Raw genomic sequence first — 25,565 nt, 5'->3', positions numbered from 1 at the left:
ATCAATTTGCCATGAAGTAATGGGACCAGATACCATGATCTTAATTTTCTGAATGTTGAGTTTTAAGCCAGCTTTTTCACTCTCCTCTTTCACTTTCATCAAGAGGCTCTTTAGTTCTTCTTCACTTTCTGCCATAAGGGTGATGTCATCTGCATATCTGAGGTTACTGATGTTTCTCCCAGCAATCTTGATTGCAGCTTGTGCTTCATCCAGCCTGGCATTTCACATGATGTACTCTGGCATATAAGTTAAATAAGCAGGGTGACAATATACAGCCTTGACGGACTCCTTTTCCTATTTGGAACCAGTCTGTTGTTCCATGTCCAGTTCTAACTGTTGCTTCTTGACCTGCATACAGATTTCTCAGGAGGTAGGTCAGGTGGTCTGATTCCCATCTCTTTAAGAATTTTCCACAGTTTGTTATGATCCACACAGTCAAAGGCTTTGGTGTAGTCATAAAGCAAAAGTAGATGTTTTTCTGGAACTCTCTCATTTTTTCGATGATCCAGTGGATGTTGGCAATTTGATCTCTGTGTTGTACCTAGAATTACTAGTTCTTAATGACTCCATGCATGTGTGCTCACTCGCACAGTCGTAATAGAATGTAAAACTAGCATAAACTGCTCTCTAGAAATTTAACTTCTCCTTCATTATATCATCATCTTGTCAAACAGCCAATATAAAATACATTCACTTAAATATAAAGCAAAAATCTGTAAGGTATCTAAACATGAAGAATTACAGATAAGTGAAAGGACTATACTTGTGTACTTTGTTGTTCAGTCACTCAGTCATGTCTGACTCTTTGTGAGCCACAGACTGCAGTATGCCAGGCTTCCCTGTCCTTCACTATCTCCCAGAGTTTACTCAAACGCATGCCCATTGAGTCAATGATGCCACTCAACCACCTCATCCTCTGTCACCCTTTCTCCTCCTGTCCTCAATTTTTCCTGGCATCAGGGTCTTTTCCAATAAGCTGGCTCTTTGAATCACTTGTCTAAAGTTTTGGAGCTTCAGTCCTTCCAAAGAACATTCAGGGTTGATTTTCTTTAGGACTGACTGGTTTGATCTCCTTGCTGTCCAAGGGACTCTCAAGTCTTCTCCAGCCCTACAGTTCAAAAGTGTCAATCTTCAGCACTCAGCCTTCTTTATGGTCTGACTCTCTCATCCATAAATGACTACTGGAAAAACCATAGCTTTGACTATATGGACCTTTGTTGGCAAAGTCCATTTAGAAAATTATTAAAAATAGAATAAAAATAGAGACTCTTTGGACACCCTCAAAGCTTCAAATTCTCCAAAAGCAGAGACCTGGGATTATCAAAAGTATCCACAGAGCAGCTAAGAAAAATCTCACTGTAAAACTAGCCTAAAACAGTTTTATATTTACAACATTAATCAGTTTAAAAATAAGACATTGGGGCAAGTAAGCATTTTACAAGAAAAAAATCAATTCTGAGTTATCCAAAAACAAATCCTAAAGGTTGGCATTAGACATTTCCTCAATTGAGTCAAAATTGACTTATCAAGAATCTTACCCACAAAAATCACTGTTACCTAGCACTTCTTCATACCTAGAGGCAATTAAAATGTTTTTAGTGATGACCACAGACTTTTATAGCATCCTAAAGTGACTTCTAAATGATTTTTTTAATTCTAAGTATATTTAGAACTTTAACCCTGTTCTAATTCTTTTCTAATAGGCTATCTACAAACACATATTAAAAATGATTATATAAAATATGATTATACTTTCTGAGTCTTCTGCCTCGAAAACAATTTTCAGCACAAAAAACAAGCTAAAAATATTACTTAAAATATAATCTCACTTTCAATTTTTTTCCTTTAGCCTTATATAAAATAAGACCACATATGATAAGAGTATAAGTAATTTATCTTTGCCAAGTTCATATTTGGCATTAATAATAAGGAACCCATACCCCATTTTCCTTATTACTAACATCTTACAATCACAGAGCATAAATAACTCATTACAATGTATAATGGGTCCGACCCTCGGCTCCAGCGCACCAGGACTCGGCGCTCCTCCGCGAGGAACGGGTGAAAAAGTTTGTTTTGTGGGTGAGAGGGGAGCTCGGCGCCCAGACAGCGCTCCCCCTGCACCTCTGCCACAGCTGGCCATTCTTTTTCTTCGGTTTCCCTGTCGCTGCCCCAGGGCACGAAAGAGCTCTGCTGTCTGGACTGAAAACAGGGGGGCTTACCTGCAAGTGCGAGAGGGGAGCATCTACTACCAGCTGAAAGTTGGTGCTGGTCCCCAAATTTTTTGTTTTTAAATGTATAATGGACCAGAATAGATATTTCCCCAATGATAAACAAATGACCAATAAGCACATGAAATGATATTCAACATCGTTAGTGATCAGAGAAATGCAAAGCAAAACCACAAGATACCATTATACATCCACTAAAGTGGTTACAGTTGGAAATACTGATAATAACAAGTGTTGGTGAGCATCTGAAGACACTGGAACCCTCATACATTGCTGGTGGAAATGAAAAACAGTACTATCACTGTGTAAAACAGTCTGACAGTTTCCCAAAAAGTTAAAAACAGCGTTATCATGTCACCCAGCAGTTCCACTCCAAGGTGAGACCAAAGACACGTCCACACAAAGCACTGCACACAAATGTCCACAGAGGCATTATCCAGAATAGTCCAAAAGCGAAAACAACATGAGTGTCTATCTCCTGGTGAAAGGACACACAAAGCGTGATCTCATATATATATCGTAATAGGAATAAAGTGCTGATACGTAATACAACATGGACGGATCCTAAAAACATCATGCTAAGTGAAAAAACTTACAGAAGACCACGTATCATATGATTCTATTAATATGAAATGTCCAGAACAGGCTATAGAACCAGAAGGTGACTAACGTCTTTTTAGGATGAGAGGTTGGGAGAAGAGGAGAATGAGAACAGACAAATATATAGAAACAGAAGTAGATTAATGTCTTTTTAGGGTGAGAGGATAGGGAAGAGGAGAGTGCTAGCTCTTGGCTGTGGAGTTTCTTACTGACGTGATGAAAACACACTCAAATAAACTGTTGTGATAGTTGTACAGCTCTGTGAATATACTAAAACCCACTGAATTGTACACTATAAATGGGTGAATTTGTAGCATGCAAATTATCTCAATAAAGTTTTTAATATCATCAGTATGAAAAATTTAACCTCCAGGCATCCACCTCCCCACCTTGACTAGCCCTACAACTACACTTCTCTAACCACTACACAAACTCACAAACTGGACGTTTATTACCTGGAAACTGTCAGTCTGAACCCAGGTTGGGCATGGAGAGACACGAGGTGGGCAGATCAGGAGTAGGAGAGCTGGTACACAAGAAAACCAGGGGAAATTCTGTACACTGAAGAGAATGATTCCATTTAATAACCACCAAAGAGGAAACTGGCAGATCACTCCTTGTAGAACTCAAGAAACAAAGAGAAAACACCTATAGACTGTAATACTTCCCCAGTTGCCAATGAAAGATTCAGCACATCTCCTCGCTCTACAGTAAGGTTTCCCCAAGACCAATACTTGTATTTGCGTGCTACTCAGCAACTCCAAATGGATGTCTAATGCGCATGCCAATTTTAACGTTATCTAAAACCAAACTCCTTGCCTTTCTCAAATTTACTTCACTTGCGTTCTTGCCCCCACTGAGTAAACAGCAGCATCATTCCCCAAAGGCTCAAGCCAAAATCTTTGGCATTATCCTTTATTCCCTTTCTTTTTCTCTCACAAGCCAAGTCCAATGAGTCTGCAAACCCTACTGGTTCTATCTTCTAAAAACACACAGAAAATCTGACCACCTCATCTACTACTGCTGCTGCTGATGCTGCTAAGCTGCTTCAGTCATGTTCGACTCTGTGCCCACCAGGCTCCCCCGTCCCTGGGATTCCCCAGGCAAGAACACTGGAGCGGGTTGCCATTTCCTTCTCCAACGCATGAAAGTGAAAAGTAAAAGTGAAGTCGCTCAGGCGTGTCCAACTCTTAGCGACCCCATGGACTGCAGCCCACCAGGCTCCTCCGTCCATGGGATTCTCCAAGCAAGAGTACTGGAGTAGGTTGCCATTGCCTTCTCCCTCTACTCTGGTCTAAAATACCACAATCTCAAATTATTTTAATAGTTTCCTAAGTGGCCTCTTATAATCTGTCTTCCAAAGAGTATACAGACAAATCAGAGGGGACACGTCACTCCTCTCCTCAAAACTGCCTAATATCTTTATATCTCAGAAAGAAAGCCAAAGTTCTTACAAAATTCCAAAAGACCTCAAGACTCTATAACATCTACCTACCATTCAATATACCCTACTAATCTCTTCTCTTGTTCAATACATTTCAACCACAACGGCCTACTTGCTGTTTCTCATACTTTTCAAGCACATTCACATCTCGTGGCCTTTATACTTTCTATTCCTGTGTCTCCTGCACTGGTAGGCAGATTCCTCACTACTAAGACAACAGGGAAGCCCTCCACTGAATTTTTTATTGAAACTGCTTTAATCCATAATATAATTTAGGGAGGATTCATACCTGTACACTGTTAAGTGTTTCCAAAATGTTTCACCATTTTCTCTTAAGACTCTCAGTTACAATTCATAATTTTTAATGTACTTGTTGTTAGCTCTATTTCTATTTTGTCATTGTGGTAACAAAAACATTTTTAGTATCTTATTCTCTAATTATTGTTGGTATGTAAGATGTAAACATAATTATTATATATTATTTTCTTTTTGACCTTCTTATTGAATGTTCTTACTGGCGTCAATAATTTCAAAGTTGATTTTCTTGACCATTTAGGGTTATTACCATATTATCTAAAAATAATAAGAATCATACCTCTTTCTTTCCAAAAATTAAAATTCTTATCGTTGTTCTTACTTTTATATATTTTTGGCTAAAATTCTTGGCACAATGTTAAATGATAGAAGTGAGTTTAACAAGAGCACCTTCAGCATTTTATCATTAAATACTCTTTATAAATGTTTATTTACCTTATAAGAATTATAAATTATGTTTGAGTGCTTTATTTTTGAAATAATTTCCCACAAAGAAAAAGAAAATCCTTTTTTAAAATTAAGAAATAAGTTAGATATCTCTAAAGATTAAAGGGGTTATCAGTATCATTTACCCATAAAAATCACGTTTTTTTATTCTTAAATTAATGCTTCTCTCCCATCTAAAGTCTAACTTGAAAAGAATTTCACAGAACTAAGCAGCTACACAGGATTCAAACACTCAAAATTAGAATTTAATATTAGATATGCAAAATCTTTTCCTGCGTTGTTTCCCCAACCCTGTAATGCTAACAGTTACCTTCAAACTTACCAAATTTTTCTGGACAATTAATTGTTTTAAATGAGTATTTTCTAATTAGGAGCAAAATAAAATGTACTCAGATACAAAAGTTTTTAAGGAAGCCAATATTCAATATAAATAAATGTCAAAATATTGTTTTATTGCAGAGAAAAACTTTCTCTGACCTTAAATTACCTACTGGACAACATATATATGCTATAAAAAAATGAAAAAATATACCTCAAACTCTTTTCTAAGACGTTCCTCTCGTTGAGTACTAAATTCAAGTTCACTTGTTTGTCGCCGTAAAAGGTCAGAGCACTCCATGTGTTCAGCTTCTAATTTTTCCACTTTCTTGTGCATATTTTGTACAGCATTATCTTGCTCCTAGAAAATAGTTCAGTTCTGCATCATTAAATTTTATAAGCCAACAATGACTAAAATTTAATGAGCAACTAAACCTGTACTTCAACCATCATAATAGGTTCATTTATATAAGCAAGAGAGGTCTAGATATTATTCAGTGATGTTTCAGAATATACATGTATTTTAAAAGCACTACTGGAGTTTTATAATTAATACATGTTACAACTGAAAATGTATATAGCTTACTGTGTTTACTAGTTCAACTGACCTCTGAGAATATTTACATAAAGTTCAACTGTCATATAAAGGTTTTCCCGTCTCATTAAAATTTTATTTAAATATTTAGTAAAATAAATGTATGTTTCTCCTTTGTGTGATAAGGAATGATTAGCTTGAATACATAATAATGGCCCTTGAGAGATTTTTATGTGAGTTCATACTTTCTATGCTTAGAGCTTTTAAAGTTGCAGCCACTAGATGGCTGTATTTCATTTTCTCTTCAGTTTTCAAGATTTTAAATCTTTGCTGTACCACTGAAAGAAAATAGCATCAAGCAGTTCTATTTAAATCTCTCAATCTTCTTTTCCAACTAAACTCAGAAATTCAGTTTAATTTTATAGACATTCAAATATAAAGTTAACACACATATCAAAGATATTTCCACAGTAACTAATCTAGACTCATCGTTCTCACTTAAGGTCTTTGACAAAGTCCTGTTTACCATTTTTCCCTCACCAGCATCATCTTATTTGGGAACATACACACATATATTACACACAAATATACATGTTTCCACGTATTCCTAGCCACTCAAAAGTTGTCATCAGAGTCTGAGTGAGAATGTTGCAAGCACCAAATATAATTCTCTATAAAAGATTCTAAGTTTGGAAAGGACCCGGCAGCATAGTCCACAATCAAAGAGTGAAGAACAAAATTTAAATTTCTTCTCTTCACATTCCCTCATTTATAATTTATAATTCATATTCATATGAACTCTTAAGAATTATTTTCTTAATAATTTCCTTAATGGAAATTCCTTAATATACAGAAGTTCATCTACTTATACATTTTCAATCTTTAAGCTATCATAGATAAGAACAAAGCTGGGTACCATAGCAGGAGTATGCCAACACTGTCTACAACCAACAGAAGTACTCACAGTTTTTATCATGACTCTATGGATTCAGAAACAAATGGTTTGATGAATAGTGTTATGTAATCCGATTATATCATAAGAGTACCTTCATATATGAAAGCATGTTTAAGACCATTAAGCATACACAAGTATCAGACACCATTATTATTCTATATGATAGGACCTTCTCATTCAAGCAATCAGTAGTATTAATTCAAATCCACTGTTAAATTACATGCCTTCTTCATTTACAGATACATAATCTCCAACTTTCAACCATCTACTTAGATTACTGTGTATACATTAAAAAGAATAAAGAGCAATTTACGAAGCTAATTACAAAGTAATACAAGTAACTTGAAATAAAAAAAGTCTATAACCAGGAAAACTTATCTCATAGTGGATGGCAGTTATTTCAAGCACTATTAAATCAAATAAAAGCTATTAAAATACTCAGTAAGGCTCACAGGATTTATTTATCAGATGACTTGTGATTCCCATTCTATTGATAAGTAATACAGAAAGAATACAATCATTCCAAATACTACACTAATGGATGTCCATCAGTCCATGTGAGTTTGAATTTAATCCTATAAAAAAGAACTGAAAATGAACTGCTGATCAGTTAGGACTTTTACTTTATGATGCTTGACTTATATTAAATATCACTTAATAGACAGCTTTCAAATAAAAGTCTTTCAAGATGTAGATGAAATTCTGACCTAAAAATCACAGTTTTAATATAGAAGTTGTCATCACTAATATTATGTGATAATTACTATACATTATTGGATGTAGATATAAACATACCTACATAGTTTTTTCTGGAAAAAATAAAAAAAGTTTTCCTCAGTATAGTTTTTAGGAATTCTATTCACAGAAACTTATATTACAGAATTAAGCTAACAGATTACATTAATTAAAACTACCTTGATTAGTTTCCTAATGTTAGACTCACTTGGCATTTCTTATATAAAGGCTTTTTATATTATATCTTTTTTCTATTTTGCTATATTCAGTTGGCTAATTTTATATAATATTTTTGCACCTATATTCATGAGATTGACTATAATTATCTTTTCTTGTATCCTTGTCAGTTTAGTGTCAGGATTATTAGTTTGGTATGTTATCAAGATAACATACTTATCTTTCTTATTCTCTGGTAGAGTTTAAAGAAGACTGAAATTATTTGCTCCCTGAATGTTTCTTTCTGTTCATTCATGGAGCAATATAAGCCTGGGATTTTGACGATGACTCAATCTAGTTTTCTGCTTCCTTCATCTTTGTAAGTTAGTTGGGGAAGGTAGGAGGGTTTTATCTGTTTCAAATATCCACCAGATAATCCTACAGCAAAGATCAAGGTTGAAAGAGCTAATACTGAAAAGCTTCCAATAAGTTTTTTAGTCCCTCACTCTTAAACACAAGAAAACGTGATATTTTAAAAATTCCCCAACATAAAAGGTGAGTTCTAAATCAAACGGGGAGGACAAAAAACATTCCCTGAGAGGAATATATACAAAGAGAAGAAAACTTCAGAATATCTTCAGAGAACATAAATAGTTCCAGAAAGGCAGAGTAAGGACCACCAAAAATTCTTTCCTCCATTACAGCTACAGAACGCTGGCAAGGACTTCCTTGGTGGTACAGTGGATAAGAATCTGCCTGCCAGTGCAGGGGACATGGGCTCCGTCCCTAGTCTGGGAAGATTCCACATGCTGCAGAGCAACTAAGCTCAGGCGCCACAACTGCTGAGCCAACACTCCAGAGCCCACGGGTCTCAACTCCTGAAGCCTGTGTGCCTAGAGCCCATGCTGCACGAGAGAAGCCACCAGCCTCTGCTCCCCAAGACTAGAGAGAGCCCGCGGGCAACAGCAAAGACCCAGCACAGCCATAGATATAAATAAACTTTAAAAATTAAAAAAAGAACACTGGAAAAAAAAAATCAAGATCAAATTTTTTCATAACTAGAAATTAACCAAAGGCTTACAATTTACCTAAGAAGCATTTGATCTATATAAAATCATCTGCATCTCAGTAAGAACAGCAAGTTTTGTGACATTTAAACTTGCCCTAATTCCACACTCCACTCCTCCAACCCCTGGTGGCCTTGAAAATCAATAGTCTTATATAACAGCCAAGACATGGAAATAACCTTAATGTCCATCAGTGGATAAACAGATTAAAAAAAATATGGTATATAGCAGACAGATGTATGTGTGTATATATTATATATACAGTTGGCTCTGGAACAACATGGGTATGTGTTTGAACTGCATGGGTCCACTTCTACATAATTTTTTTCAATAAATACTTTGGATAATTTTTTGGAGATTTGTGACAATTTGAAAAACTTTACAAATTGCATAGCCTAGAAACAGAAAAAAAAAAAAAAATTAAGTTAGGTATGTCAAGAATGCATAAAACAGATGTAGATTCTAGTCCATTTTATCATTTACCACTGTAAAATATACATAAATCTATCATTAAAAATTAAAATTTATCAAAACTTATGCACATAGAGTGGAGAAGGCGATGGCACCCCCCTCCAGTACTCTTGCCTGGAAAATCCCATGGACGGAGGAGCCTGGTAGGCTGCAGTCCATGGGGTCGCAAAGAGTCGGACACGACTGAGCGACTTCACTTTCACTTTTCACTTTCATGCACTGGAGAAGGAAATGGCAACCCACTCCAGTGTTCTTGCCTGGAGAATCCCTGGGACGGGGGAGCCTGGTGGGCTGCCGTCTATGGGGTCGCACAGAGTCGGACATGACTGAGGCGACTTAGCAGCAGCAGCAGCACGCACATAAAGACTGTACATGGCCTCACATTCCAGTGAAATGTAAACATAAAGATGCAGTGTTATAACTCCATAAGATTAACTGTAATCATAGTGTATGACTGTAATAATTTTGTATCCACCTCCTGTTGCATTGCTCAAGTGAGCTCAAATGTTATAAGCATCTGCTTAAAATGGGCCTGATGCTAGTCATCTCCACATGAGCAATTCATCTTTGCAGTAAGTTTCATACTGCAGCAAAAAGTGATTGATCAATCTCTCTCTCTCTCTCTCAATTCTCACTTTTTCACTGTGCTTAGTGCAATACTGTAAACCCTGAATAACACCACAGGACCCATATAAAGTACCATTACTGATGTTGGAAGTGCTCTCTAGAAGCAAAGAAAAATCATGACATAACAAGAAAAAGTTGAACTGTTTGATAGGCACCATAGCTTCAGGTCTATAGCTGTGACTGCCTGCCATTTCAAGATAAATCAATCTAGTGTAGGGACCCCTATAAAAGAAAAAGAAATCAGTGATGCCATGGCTGCAGCTACAAGAGCAGGTATGAAAACTTTGCACTTTTGGCGATATACCTTTTTTATCTTATACTGAAAAGGCAGCTTTTAGGTGGGTGCGGCATTGCTCTAAGAAAGCCACACCTATAGACTCTAACATGGTTAGAGAAAAAAGCCAAGTCACTGTATGACTTCTTAAAGCAAAAGAAAGGCGAAGGATCTCAAGCTGGAGAGTTTTAATGCCAGCAAAGAATGGTCTGATAATTTTAAAATGAGGTTTGGCTTTAAAAAATGCAAAGATAACAAGAAAAGCAACTTCTGACAACTGAGAGGCAGCAGATAAGTTTCCAGATGCCTTTAAGAAAATCACTGAGGACTAAGATATGGCCCAAATGAAGTGATCTACAAAACAGAAACAGACGCACAGACACAGAGAACAGACTTGTTGCTAAGGAGGAGGGGGCAGGTGAGGCATGGACTGGGAGGCTGGGGTTGCTAGATAGAAACTATTGCATTTAGAATGGATAAACAACGTTCTGTTATACAGCACAGGAAACTACAAATATATCCAATCTCCTAGGATAAACCATAATGGAAAAGAATATTTTTTAAATGTATATATATTTTTAAAATCACTTTTAAATTATTTTAAGCCACTTTGTTGTACAGCACAAATTAGCACAACATTGTAATCAACTATAATTCAGTTTAAAAAAAAAGAAAATCATTGAGGAGAAAGGATATCTGCCTGAACAGGTTTTTAATGCAGACCAAAATGCCTCATTCTGGAAAAAATACCTAAATGACATTTATTCATAAGGAAGAGAAGCAAGCATATAGGGTTTAAGGCAGGAAGGGACAGACTAACTTTACTGCTCTGTGCAAATGAAGTTGGATTTTATGATCAGTTCTGCTCTTATCTATAAAGCTGCAAACCCCTGAGCTGACAGTCCCTTGGTTGTACAACGAGAAGGCCTAAACAACAAGAATACGTTTTCTGGATTGGGTCCATAGATGCTTTGTCCTTAAAGTCAGGAAATGCCTTGCCAAGTAAGTGACTGCCTTTTAAAGTTGTCTTGTCATTGAACAAGCTGCCCCTGGCCACCCAGAACCCCATATGTTTAACACTCAGTTCAGTTCAGTGGATCAGTTGTGTCCAGCTCTTTGCGATTCCACAGACTGCAGCACGCCAGGCCTCCCTGACCATCACCGACTCCTGGAATTTACTCAAACTCATGTCCATTGAGTAGGTGATGCCACCCAACCATCTCATCTTCTGTCATCCCCTTCTCCTCCCACCTTCAACTTTCCCAGCATCAGGGTCTTTTCCAGTGAGTCAGTTCTTCATATCAGGTGGCCAAAGGACTGGAGTTTCAGCTTCAACATCAGTTCTTCCAAAGAACACCCACGACTGATCTCCTTTAGGATGGACTGGTTGGATCTCCTTGCAGTCCAAGGGACTCTCAAGAGTCTTCTCCAACACCACAGTTCAAAAGCATCTATTCTTCAGGGCTCAGCTTTCATATACTCCAACTCTCACATCCGTACATGACTACTGGAAAAACCATAGCCTTGACTAGGCGGACCTTTGTTGGTAAAGTAATGTCTCTGCTTTTTAATATGCTATCTAGGTTGGTCATAACTTTCCTCCCAAGGTGTAAGCGTCTTTTAATTTCAATCCTGCAGTAACCATCTTCAGTGATTTTGGAGCCCCCCTACAAAAAAGTCTGTCACTGTTTCCACTGTTTCCCCATCTATTTGCCATGAAGTGATGGGACACAAAGCCATGATCTTAGTCTTCTGAATGTGCACAGGTCTGAGAGAGTGTGATCCACTGGAGAAGGGAATGGCAAACCACATTCAGTATTCTTGCCTTGAGAACCCCATGAACACTAAGAAAGGCAAAAAGATAGGACACTGAAAGATGAACTCCCCAGGTTGGTAGGTGCCCATTATGCTCCTGGAGAAGAGTGGAGAAATAACTCCAGAAAGAATACAGGGATGGAGCCAAAGCAAAAACAAGACCCAGTTGTGGATGGGACTGGTGATAGAAGCAAGGTTCGATGCTGTACAGAGCAATACTGCTTAGGAACCTGGAATGTTAGGTCCATGAATCAAGGCAAATTGGAAGTGGTCAAACAGTACATGGCAAGACTGAACATCAACATTCCAGGAATCAGTGAACTAAGATTGACTGGAATGGGTGAATTTAACTCTGATGAGCATTTTATCTACCACTGTGGGCAGGAATCCCTCAGAAGAAATGAAGTAGCCATCATAATCAACAGAAGAGTCCAAAACGCAGTACTTGGATGCAATCTCAAACACGACAGAATGATCTCTGTTCATTCCCAAGGCAACCCATTCAATCTCATGGTAATCCAAGTCTAGGCCCTGACCTGCAACGCTGAAGAAGCTGAAGCTCAATGGTTCTATAAAGACCTACAAGACCTTCTAGAATGAATACCCAAAAAAGATGTTCTTTTCATTATGGAGGACTGGAATGCAAAAGTAGGAAATCAAGAAACACCTGGAGTAACAGGCAAATTTGGCGTTGGAGTACAAAATGAAGCAGGGCTAAGCCTAATTGAGTTCTGCCAAGAACGCACTGGTCATAGCAAATACCCTCTTCCAACGACACAAGAGAAGAATCTACACAGGGACATCACCAGATGGTCAGAACCAAAATCAGACTCATTATATTCTTTGCAGCCAAAGATGGAGAAGCTCTATACAGTCAGCAAAAACAAGACTGGGAGCTGGCTCAGATCATGAACTCCTTATAGCCAAATTCAGACTTAAACTGAAGAAAGTGGGGAAAACCACTAGATCACTCAGGTATGACATAAATCAAATCCCTTATGACTACACAGTGGAAGTGAAAAATAGATTTAAGGGACTAGATCTGATAGACAGGGTGCCTGATGAACTATGGATGAAGGTTGGTGACACTGTACAGGAGACAGGGATCAAGACCATCCCTAAGAAAAAGAAATGCAAAAAAGCAAAATGGCTATCTGAAGAGGCCTTACAAATAGCTGTGAAAATAAGAGAAGCGAAAGGAAAGATATACCCATTTGAATGCAGAGTTCCAAAGAATAGCAAGGAGAGATGAGAAAGCCTTCCTCAGTGATCAGTGCAAAGAAATAGAGGAAAACAATAGAATGGGAAAGACTAGAGACCTCTTGAAGAAAATGAGAGATACCAAGGGGACATTTCATGCAAAGATGGGCTCGATAAAGGACAGAAATGGTATGGACCTAACGGAAGCAGAAGATATTAAGAAGAGGCGGCAAGAATACATAGACGACTGTACAAAAAAGATCTTCACGATCCAGATAATCACTATGGTGTGATCACTCACCTAGAGCCAGATATCGTGGAATGTGAAGTCAAGTGGACCTTAGGAAGCATCACTAAGAACAAAGCTAGTGGAGATGATGGAATTCCAGTTGCGCTATTTCAAATCCTGAAAGATGATGCTGTGAAAGTGTTGTACTCGATATGCCGGCAAATTTGGAAAACTCAGCAGTGGCCACAGGACTGGAAAAGGACAGTTTTCATTCCAATCCCTAAGAAAGGCAATGCCAAAGATGCTCAAACTACCGCACAACTGTACTCATCTCACACGCTAGCAAAGTAATGCTCAAAATTCTCCAAGCCAGGCTTCAGCAATACGTGAACCGTGAACTTCCAGATGTTCAAGCTGGTTTTAGAAAAGGCAGAGGAACCAGAGATCAAATTGCCCACATCCACTGGATCATGGAAAAAGCAAGAGAGTTCCAGAAAAACATCTATTTCTGCTTTATTGACTATGCCAAAGCCTTTGACTGTGTGGATCACAATAAACTGTGGAAAATTCTGAAAGAGATGGGAATACCAGACCACCTGACCTGCCTCTTGAGAAACCTGTATGCAGGTCAGGAAGTAACAGTTAGAACTGGACATGGAACAACAGACGGGTTCCAAATAGGAAAAGGAGTACATCAAGGCTGTATACTGTCACCCTGCTTATTGAACTTATACGCAGAGTACATCATGAGAAATGCTGGGCTGGAAGAAGCACAAGCTGGAATCAAGATTGCCCGGAGAAATATCAAGAACCTCAGATATGCAGAGGACACCACCCTTACGGCAGAAAATGAAGAGGAACTAAAAGGCCTCTTGATGAAGGTAAAAGAAGAGAGTGAAAATGTTAGCTTAAAGCTCAACATTCAGAAAATTAAGATCATGGCATCAGGTCCCATCACTTCACAGCAAATAGATGGGGAAAAAGTGGAAACAGTGAGAGACTTTATTTTGGGGGGCTCAAAAATCACTGCAGATGGTGACTGCAGCCATGAAATTAAAAAATGCTTACTCCTTGGAAGGAAAGTTATGACCAACCTAGATAGCATATTCAAAAGCAGAGACATTACTTTGCCAATGGTCCACCTAGTCAAAGCTATGGCTTTTCCAGTGGTCATGTATGGATGTGAGAGTAGGACTATAAAGAAAGCTGAGTGCCAAAGAATTGATGCTTTTGAACTGTGGTGTTGGAGAAGACTCTTGAGAGTCCCTTGGACTGCAAGGAGATCCAACCAGTCCATCCTAAATGAGATCAATCCTTGGTGTTCATTGGAAGGACCGATGTTGAAACTGAAACTCCAATACTTTGGCCACCTGATGCGAAGAGCTGACTCATCTGAAAAGACCCTGATGCTGGGAAAGATTTAGGGCAGGAGGAGAAGGAGACGACAGAGGATGGAGATGGTTGAATGGTATCACCGACCTAATGGCCGTGGGTTTGCGTAGACTCCAGCAGTTGGTGATGAACAGGGAGGCCTAGCATGCTGCGCTTCATGGGGTCGCAAAGAGTCAGACACAACTGAGTGACTAAACTGAACTGAACTGAGCTTTAAGCCAACTTTTTCACTCTCCTCTTTCACTTTCATCAAGAGGCCTTTTAGTTCCTCTTCATTTTCTGCCATAAGGGTGGTGTCCTCTGCATATCTGAGGTTCTTGATATTTCTCCGGGCAATCTTGATTCCAGCTTGTGCTTCTTCCAGCCCAGCATTTCTCATGATGTACTCTGCGTATAAGTTCAATAAGCAGGGTGACAGTATACAGCCTTGATGTACTCCTTTTCCTATTTGGAACCCGTCTGTTGTTCCATGTCCAGTTCTAACTGTTACTTCCTGACCTGCATACAGGTTTCTCAAGAGGCAGGTCAGGTGGTCTGGTATTCCCATCTCTTTCAGAATTTTCCACAGTTTATTGTGATCCACACAGTCAAAGGCTTTGGCATAGTCAATAAAGCAGAAATAGATGTTTTTCTGGAACTCTCTTGCTTTTTCCATGATCCAGTGGATGTGGGCAATTTGATCTCTGGTTCCTCTGCCTTTTCTAAAACCAGCTTGAACATCTGGAAGTTCACGGTTCACGTATTGCTGAAGCCTGGCTTGGAGAATTTTGAGCATTACTTTGCTAGCGTGTGAGATGAGTACAGTTGTGCGGTAGTTTGAGCATCTTTGGCATTGCCTTTCTTAGGGATTGGAATGAAAACTGTCCTTTTCCAGTCCTGTGGCCACTGCTGAGTTTTCCAAATTTGCCGGCATATCGAGTACAACACTTTCACAGCATCATCTTTCAGGATTTGAAATAGCGCAACTGGAATTCCATCATCTCCACTAGCTTTGTTCTTAGTGATGCTTCCTAAGGTCCACTTGACTTCACATTCCACGATATCTGGCTCTAGGTGAGTGATCACACCATAGTGATTATCTGGATCGTGAAGATCTTTTTTGTACAGTCGTCTATGTATTCTTGCCGCCTCTTCTTAATATCTTCTGCTTCCGTTAGGTCCATACCATTTCTGTCCTTTATCGAGCCCATCTTTGCATGAAATGTCCCCTTGGTATCTCTCATTTCTTCAACAGGTCTCTAGTCTTTCCCATTCTATTGTTTTCCTCTATTTCTTTGCACTGATCACTGAGGAAGGCTTTCTCATCTCTCCTTGCTATTCTTTGGAACTCTGCATTCAAATGGGTATATCTTTCCTTTTTTCCTTTGCTTTTTGCTTTTCTTCTTTTTACAGCTATTTGTAAGGCCTCCTCAGACAGCCATGGATGGAGGTTTCCTCTCCTCCATTGTATATGACATTGTATATGTCCATTGTGACATTGTATAGGAAATAGGGACCAAGACCATCCCAAAGAAAAAGAAATGTTTAACACTAAAGACACTGAAATGGTCTACCTGCCCCAAACACAACATCTCTAATTCAGGCTCTACATCAGGCAGTCATAAGATTCCCTTCATGAATCACTGCCTTGTTGTGGTGAAGGGGCTTGCATAACTCAATGAAGCTATGAGCCATGCCATGTAAAGCCACCAAAGATGGAGGGGTCATAGTGGAAAGTTCCGACAATATGTGATCCACTGGAGGAGGGAATGGCAAACCACCCCAGTATACTTGCTGTGAGAACCTCATGAACTGTATAAAAAAGACAAAAAGATATGACTCCAAAAGATGAGTCCTCTGGGTCAGAAGATGTCCAATATGCTACTAAAGCCCCAGAAAGAATGAAGCAGCTGGGCCAAAGTGGAAATGATGCTCAGCTGTGTCTGGTTATGTCTGGTGATGGAAGTAAAATCTGATGCTGCAAAGAGCAGTATTGCATAGGAACCTAGAATGTTAGGTCTATAAATCAAGGTAAACTGCAAGTGGCCAAGCGGGAAATGGTAAGAATAAACATCAACATCTTAGGAATCAGTGAATTAAAATGGACAGAAACAGGCGAATTTAATTCAGATGACCATTATATCTACTACTATGGGCAAGATTCCCACAGAAGAAATGGAGTAGCCCTCAAAGTCAACAAGAGTCCAAAATGCAGTACTTGGTGCAACCTCAAAAAATGACAGAATGATCTCGGTTCATTCCCAAGGCAAACCATTCAACCTCACAGCAATTCAGGCCTATGCCTCTACTACCAACGCCAAAGAAGCTGAAGTTGATCAGTTCTATGAAGACCTAGAAGACCTCCTAGAACTAACGCTTAAAAAAGATGTTATAATCATCACTGGGGATTGAAATGCAGAAGTAGGAAGTCAAGAGATACCTGGAGTAACAGGCCAGTTTGGCCTTGGAGTAAAAAATGAAGCAGGGCAAAGGTTAACTGAATTTTGCCAAGAGAATGTACTGTTCATAGCAAACACCCTTTTTCAACAACACAAGAGATGACTTTATACATGGACATCACCAAATGGTCAATAGCGAAATCAAACTGATTAAATTCTTTGTAGCCAAAGATGGAACAGCTGTACACAGTCAACAAAAACAAGACCTGGAGCTAACTGTGGCTCAGATAATCAGTTTCTCATAGCAAAATTCAGTCTTAAACTAAAAAAAAGTGGTGAAACCACTAAGCTAGCCAGGTACGACTTAAATCAAATCCCCTATGATATGCAGTGGAGGTGATGAACAGATTCAAGGGGTGAGAGCTAGTAAACAGTGTGCCTGAGGAACTATGGACAAAGGTTGGTAATATTTTACAGGAGGCAGCGAACAAATCACCCAATGAAAAAGAAAAGTAAGAAGGAAAAGTGGTTATCCAAGGAGGCTTTACAAATAGTTGAAGAATGAAGAAAAGTGAAAAGCAAGGGAGAAAAGGAAATGTACACCCAACTAAACACAGAGTTCCAGAGAACAGCAAGGGGAGAAAAGAAGGCCTTCTTCAATGAACAGTGCATAAAAATAGAGGAAAACAACAGAAGGGGAAACTGGAAATAGCAAGGGAACATCCCACCCAAAGATGGGTACAATACAAGACAGAAACAGTAGAGATATAGAAGAAGTAGAAAAGATCAAGAAGAAATGGGAAAAATACATAGAACTGTACAAAAAAGATCTTAACGATCCAGATAACCACAATGGTGTGGTCAGTCACCCAGAGCCAGACATCTTGGAGTGTGAAGTCAAGTGGACCTTAGGAAGCACTGCTGTCAATAAAGCTAGTGGATGCGATGGAATTCCAGTTCAGTTCAGTTCCGTTCAGTCGCTCAGTCATGTCCGACTCTTTGCGACCCCATGAATCACAGCATGCCAGGCCTCCCTGTCCATCACCAACTCCCGGAGTTCACTCAAAATCATGTCCATCAAGTCGGTGATGCCATCCAGCCATTTCATCCTCTGTCGTCCCCTTCTCCTCCTGCCCCCAATCCCTCCCAGCATCAGGGTCAACTCTTCACATGAGGTGGCCAAAGTACTGGAGTTTCAGCTTCAGCATCAGTCCTTCCAATGAACACCCAGGACTGATCTCCTTTAGGATGGACTGGTTGGATCTCCTTGCAGTCCAAGGGACTCTCAAGAGTCTTCTCCAACACCAGTAGAGCTATTCAAAATCCTGAAAGATGATGCTATCAAAATGTTGCACTCAATATGTCAGCAAATCTGGAAGACCCAGCAATGGCCACAGGAAAAGGTCAATCCTCATCCCAATTACCAAGAAGGGTAGTACTAAAGAATGTTCTAACCATCAGACACTTACACTTATCTCCCATGCTAGTAAGCTCATGTTGAAAATCTTGCATTCTAGGCTTCAGCATTAACGTGAACCAAGAACTTCCAGATATTCAAGCTGGAATGTTTTTAGAATTTATTTAGAAATATTTAGAAAAGGCAGAGGAACCAGAGATCAAATTGCCAACATTTGCTGGATCATAGAGAAAGCAAGGTAATTCCAGAAAAACATCTGGTTTCATCAACTACACTAAAGTTTTTGACCGTGTGGATCATAACAAAATGTGAAAGCTCTTAAAGAGATGGGAATACCAGACCATCTTACCTGTTTCCTGGAAAATCTGTATGTGGGCCAAGAAGCAACAGTTAGAACCCTGTATGGAACAACCGAGTGGCTCACGACTGAGAAAGGAGTATGACAGGACTGTCTGTTGTCACCCTGTTTATTTAATCTATATGCTGAGCACATCATGAGAAATGCCAGGCTGGATGAGTTACAAGCTGGAATAAAGATTGGCAGGAGAAACATCAACTTCAGATATGCAAATGATACACTCAAATGGCAGAAAGCAAACAGAAACTAAAGAACTTCCTGCTGAGGGTGAAGGAGGAGAGTGGAAAAGTCTGCTTAAAACTAAATATTTAAAAAGCTACAATCATGGCATCAGGCCCCATTATGTCATGGCAAATAGAAGGGGAAAAGACGGAAGTAGTGAGAGATTTCCTCTTTTGGGAAAAATCAGTGAGGCTGGTGACTGCAGCCATGAAATCAGATGACAACTGCTTCTTAGCAGGAAAGCTATGACAAACCTAGACAGTGTGTTTGAAAGCAGAGACATCATTCTGCCGACAAAGGTCCATATAGTCAAGGCTATGGTCTTTCCAGTGGTCATGTATGGTTGTGAGAGCTGGACCATAAAGAAGGCAGAACGCCAAGAACTGATGCCTTTGAACTGTGATGCTGGAGAAGACTCCAGAGAGTCCCTTGGAAAGCAAAGAGATCAAATCAGTCAATCTTAAAAGAAATCAACCCTGAATACTCATTGGAAGGACTAACACTGAAGCTGAAGCTCCAGTATTTTGATCACCTGATGCGAACAGCTGACTCGTTAGAAAAGTCCCTGATGCTGGACAGATTGAGGGGAGAAAGAAAAGAGGGAATCAGAGGATTAGATGGTTGGATGTCATGACCAATGCAATGGACATGAACTTGGGCAAACTCTGAGAGATGGTGACAGACAGAGAGGGCTGGCAGGCTGTAATCCATAGGGTAGCAAAGAGTCAGACACGACTAGGTGACTGAACAACACCACACACGGTACTCTATAGAAAGGGTGGTTAATGCTATGGAAGACAGCCCTGATAGAGACAACATCATAAAAGCCCGGAAGGATTACAGCATTGAAAAATGCCATCATTAGGAAAAGATGTCCAAGCCATCAAATCTGAAATAATAAATCCTGCTAGAGAAAACTATGTCCAGATGTTATCCATGACTTCACAGAATTTATGACCGAGTCAATCAAGGAAATTATGAAAGAGATCACAGATACGGGGCAAAAAAAAGATGGGGGGGGGGCGGTGAAGGGTTTCAAGATATAGATCTTGGAGAAATTCAAGACTGATAAACAGCACACTAGAGGAATTAACAGAAGATGACTTGACGGAGATGAGTATTTCCAAACCAGTTTCAGATGATGAGGAAGATGACATAGAAGAAGCAGTGCCAGAACACAAACTGACGCTGGTTTTAAGACTGCTTTTGACTTCTGTGAGGGACAGGGAGGCCTGGCGTGCTGCAGTCCATGGGGTAGCAAAGAGTTGAACATGAATTAGTGACTGAACAACAAAGGACTTCTTTTACAACATGGAACCTTCTATGACATGGGTCCTGAAACTAAACCAAACAATGAAAGACAGGTTGGTATCATATAAACACGTTTTTAGAAAAATGAAAAAGCAAAAATGGCAGTCAGAAATGACAATGTATTTCTGTAAAGTTACACCAAGTTCGCCTGCCTCTCTTGTCTCCCCTTTCCTGTTCTCCATCTCTCCCACCTCTGCCACCCCTGAGACAGCAACACCAACCTCTCCTCCTCAGCCTACTCACCATGAAGATGACAAGGATGAAGACCGTTATGATGATTCACTTCTACTTAATAATAATCATCAACATGCATACAGGAAATAATCAACATGCACACATTAATAAACTTACCTATTGTGTATATGTGTTTTCATGTGACAATCTAGTAACTGTAGAGCTAGAACTGTATGAGATGCTTTTGGGTCATCATCATTAACTACGTATTCATGTTGAACATCATGTGCAAGATCTGTACTGAAGTAGACAGTCTATCCTGAAATAGACATGAGGTGAGTGAAAGTCACTCAGTCATATCTGACTCTTTGCAACCACACGGACTAAACACTCCATGGAATTCTCCAGGCCAGAATACTGGAGTGAGCAGCTGATCCCTTCTCCAACGGAATCTTTCTAACCCAGGGATCAAACCCAGGTCTCCCACATTTGCAGGTGGATTCTTTACTAGCTGAGCCACCAGGGAAGCCCAAGGTGAATGATATTTAATATAAAATTAACAATGAGCTAGTTTTCTGACTGTTTTGTGACTTTGCTTTCAAAGAATTACATTACCATACCATATGTCTGTCTCTTGTAAATGGAGAAAATGAGTATCAGTCCATCATCACAAGTTAAGTGCTTTTTTTTAATTCAACAATGTTTCCAATACAGTATTATGGAAAGACTGTAATACTTATGCCATAAAAAATTTATAAAAATGCTATAAATTGAATATTAAGATATGATGTATGCATGATGACTACAGTTAACAACACCATATTGTATTGGGATTCCCAGGTGGTGCAGTAGTCAAGAATCTGCCTGCCAATTCAGGAGATACAAGAAACACGGGTTCAATCCCTGGGTCTGGAAGATCCCCTGGAGTAGCAAATGGCAACTCACTCCAGTATTCTTGCCTGGGAAATTTCATGGACAGAGGAGCCTAGCAGGCTACAGTCCACAGTGTCGTAAAGAACGGGACAGGACTGAGCATGCATGCAGGAGGAGGAGGAGGAGAATCAATTATGTTTCAGTAAAACTGGAAAGAAAAAAAGAACTATAGCTATGAAACCCAACACCCTGGCTGCTTTTCATACTAAAAACATTCCGTAAAACCAGAACTCAAATATGAAATAAAACTGTAAGGTCTCAAAAAGTCATAAGTAGAAAGAGGATATCACCACTTAAGTTGACTGGATCAAACCTATGCAATCATCTCTGCTTGCTCCTGAAACCCCACTTAAATGAAGACAGAATAAAAGTGAGTGATAGAAGAGATGACAGCCAACAGATGTCAAAAGCGAATTTGGAAGATGGAAAATAAATGGACAAGTGATTAAGTGATGGGTTTCAGCTTTCTCAACTTTGCTAAATACTCAAAAAAGGCAGGGCCTAATAGCAAGTTGAATTCATATCCATAAAAAAAAAAAAATCAGAAATTGGAAGCAGGAATTACCCCTGAAGCCAAGCCATGGAGTGGCAGTGAACACAGAACACTGTTGGAAGCCTCTATAAGCAGCAGTTAGCTCTGTTCTCAGATCTCCTCTGCCAACTCCCTCCCAGACAAAGGGCCCTCTCCATTCTGGAAAAAGAGTTTATTTGCAAACCAATAAGGCTGATCCAAAAAGGTTCTGAGGTCATGAAAACCAGACCCAACTGAAGGACAGGATAAGACACTTTATTAAAAATTGGAGGAGACTGGGAAATTGTGGGGGATGAGACCTCACAGCTCTGTTTCTTTCTTCAGCTCCCAGAACATTGACTCCTACACTCAAGGTACTATAAGGACAAGGAAGAGACCAGAAGGCTCCTTTGTGGGGAAATAACCAGGCCGAGGGGAAAAAGCTACAGACTCCGGCCTTTTAAAGGTTCTCCAATTAAATGGAAGGGCTCCACACACAACAAGAGCTTTCTACCAGCTTTTTAGTGCTTCTTTCTTAAACATGAACACACAGACAAGGATCACCAGACATTTGAGGAAAGCTTTTCGTGTGAAATTCAGACAAACGGGATCAAACACTCGGAGAAAACAAAGACAATCTAGGGAGGCAGGGGGAGGGGAACCACCTTCAGAACAAGTATGACTTTCATCCACAGAGTTAAAATAAGGTATTAGAAACATGAAACAAGAAGAGTCTACTATATAAAACTATAGTCAAAGAACAAGAAACAACTCTTGGAAATTAAAAAATTTAAAAGCAGAAAGAGAATTTAATAGAAAAGTTGTGATATAAAATTGAAGAAATCTCTTCAAAAACAGAAAAAAAAAAAAAGAGTGGAAAGCAGAAGAAATTAAGGATGTCAATTTATGGCAAACTGTCCTATAAATCCAATTCAATTCCAATAAAATTACAACAAGGTTTCTTGGTGGAATATAAATAACATGTCAATTCTCAAACTCACATGGAAGATTAAAAGGCTAAGAATAACTCTCCTCCCCACTCCCTCAGAAAATATATTAAGAATATGCAGAAGGGAGTTTGCTCTATCTGATATCAAGAATTACTCTAAAGCCATGGCAAATAAAACAATTTAGTATTGATTTAGAAACAGATCTACAGGTAAGTGAAACAGAACAACATGTAAGTGAAACAGAACAAAGCACCAGGAAACAAACTGTAGATTTTATGAAGGAACCTGATATATGACACAGATGACATTTTAAATCAATAAGTGGTAACAGCATAGACAGGTGAATGACTAGTAGAGACATTTGGTTATCCATATGGAAAAAAATAAAATTAAACCTTCCTTCATGCTCTATACAGAAAAATATTTTTTCTTTATGACTTTAGGTTATATAAGACATAAAAAAGTACTATCAATAAAAGAAAATACTGATACATTCAACTACATTAAAATTTAAAACTGCACACAATGTAAATTGTTTCCATGTCTCCACAAAGAGGAAAAAGATGTTTGCCATGGGATTTAAGTAACCAAGTTATCAAATGTATTTGAAACTCCTATAAATCAATAAGAATATACAAACAAAAAGGATAAAGGGGAAAAAATAAAATTGCGGTTCACAAAAGAAGAAACATGAATGACCAATAAACATAACATGAGCAATGTCAGGGAAACAGAAATTTAAGCAAGAGAAATTTCACACACATTCTAATGCAAAAGAAATTAAATCTGAAAAATACCAAGGGTTCAAGAGACTTCAAGGGAACAGAAAGTCTTCTCTCAAATTGATACAACCACTTGGGAAAATAACTTAGCATATATTTTATCTAATAATTGCAAATACACTAAATACATCCCACATAAAAATATTTGATGTTTATGGAAGCATTGCCTGAAATAACTGAAACTTAGAAAGAAATTAAATTTCAATCAACCCTGTAATGGATGATTATGCTATGATAAATCACTACAGATCAGTTAAATTGAATGAACCAGAGATAGTTTATTAACTAGGCTAAACCTCAAAAACATAAGAGGGGAGAAAAGTTGGACAAAGACTCATACTGTGTGATACTGCATGCATCTCTTTTAAATACACAAAATACTATAAAAATATATATATCATCAATGTTTACAGACAAAGTTAAACACCAACTTCAGAAGGATGGTTATCTTGTGGGGGTGGGGTGCTAGTGAATGATTCAGTCTTCAGTGATATAAAATGTGTCTGTTATGAATTCTTAGGCAAACATGACAAACACTAAATAATCTAGATGGTAAATGTTGGCAATATTAATGGTATTGATTGGCTATATTGGGTATTAATTAATTATACATTAATCCCTATTAATTTTTATATGTTCAGATACTTGTTACAGGTATATGGTTTAATCAATATAATCCATGTCTGGGGTGCATTATAATATACAAGAAAATTTATTTTCTTTTTTTTTTTTAATTTAATTTTATTTTTAAACTTTACAAATTGTATTAGTTTTGCCAAATATCAAAATGAATCCGCCACAGGTATACATGTGTTCCCCATCCTGAACCCTCCTCCCTCCTCCCTCCCCATACCATCCCTCTGGGTTGTCCCAGTGCACTAGCCCCAAGCATCCAGTATCGTGCATCGAACCTGGACTGGCAACTCATTTCATACATGATATTATACATGTTTCAATGCCATTCTCCCAAATCTTCCCACCCTCTCCCTCTGCAACAGAGTCCATAAGACTGTTCTATACATCGGTGTCTCTTTTGCTGTCTCGTACACAGGGTTATTGTTACCATCTTTCTAAATTCCATATATATGCGTTAGTATACTGTAAGAAAATTACAAAAGAACTATAAAATACCTCATGCAGTTATACATCCAAATTAACTTGCCTCCTCCCAAATAAATTTTTTAATTTTTTTGTCACAGAATTTATTTTCTAATCAAACCAAAGATACTTGGATTCCTATAGTGAGTGAGTGTGTGTCTGTGTGTGCAACAAATTAAATCACGTTAGTTCAGTTCAGTCGCTCAATCGTGTCTGACTCTTTGAGACCCCATGGACTGCAGTACCCCAGGCTTCCCTGTCCATAACCAACTCCCACAGCTTGCTCAAACTCATGTCCATCAAGTCGGTGATCCCAACTTAATTAAATCACATTAAGGGTAGAACTGTGATGTTGGAGAAGACTCTTGAGCATCCCTTGGACTGCAAGGAAATCAAACTAGTTAATCCTAAAGGAAATCAGTCCAGAATATTCACTGGAAGGACTGATGCTGAAGCTGAATCTCCAATACTCTGGCCACCTGATGTGAGGAACTGACTCATTGGAAAAGACCCTGATGCTGGGAAAGACTGAAGGTGGGAGGAGAAGGGGACAATAGAGGATGAGATGGTTGGATGGCATCACCGACGCAATGGACATGATTTTGAGTAGGCTCCAGGAG

General features: G+C 38.8%; 1 protein-coding gene across 9 annotated transcripts in view; it reads right to left on the bottom strand.

The window, feature by feature from the left end:
- CCDC171 (coiled-coil domain containing 171) overlaps window positions 1-25,565 on the bottom strand; it is a 344,777-nt gene that overhangs the window by 280,156 nt on the left and 39,056 nt on the right. For all 9 annotated transcript variants that reach the window (XM_010857037.1, XM_010857035.1, XM_010857032.1 and 6 more), the window contains one exon: window positions 5,570-5,716. In XM_010857037.1, coding sequence (XP_010855339.1) covers window positions 5,570-5,716 — 147 coding nt within the window. The remainder of the gene's footprint in view (window positions 1-5,569; window positions 5,717-25,565) is intronic.

This window comes from Bison bison, unplaced genomic scaffold (genome assembly GCF_000754665.1).
Source record: "Bison bison bison isolate TAMUID 2011002044 unplaced genomic scaffold, Bison_UMD1.0 scf7180017864376, whole genome shotgun sequence".
Taxonomy (NCBI): Eukaryota; Metazoa; Chordata; class Mammalia; order Artiodactyla; family Bovidae; genus Bison; species Bison bison.
Note: the sequence above shows the minus strand (reverse complement) of the source record. Positions and strands in the feature narration are given on the sequence as shown.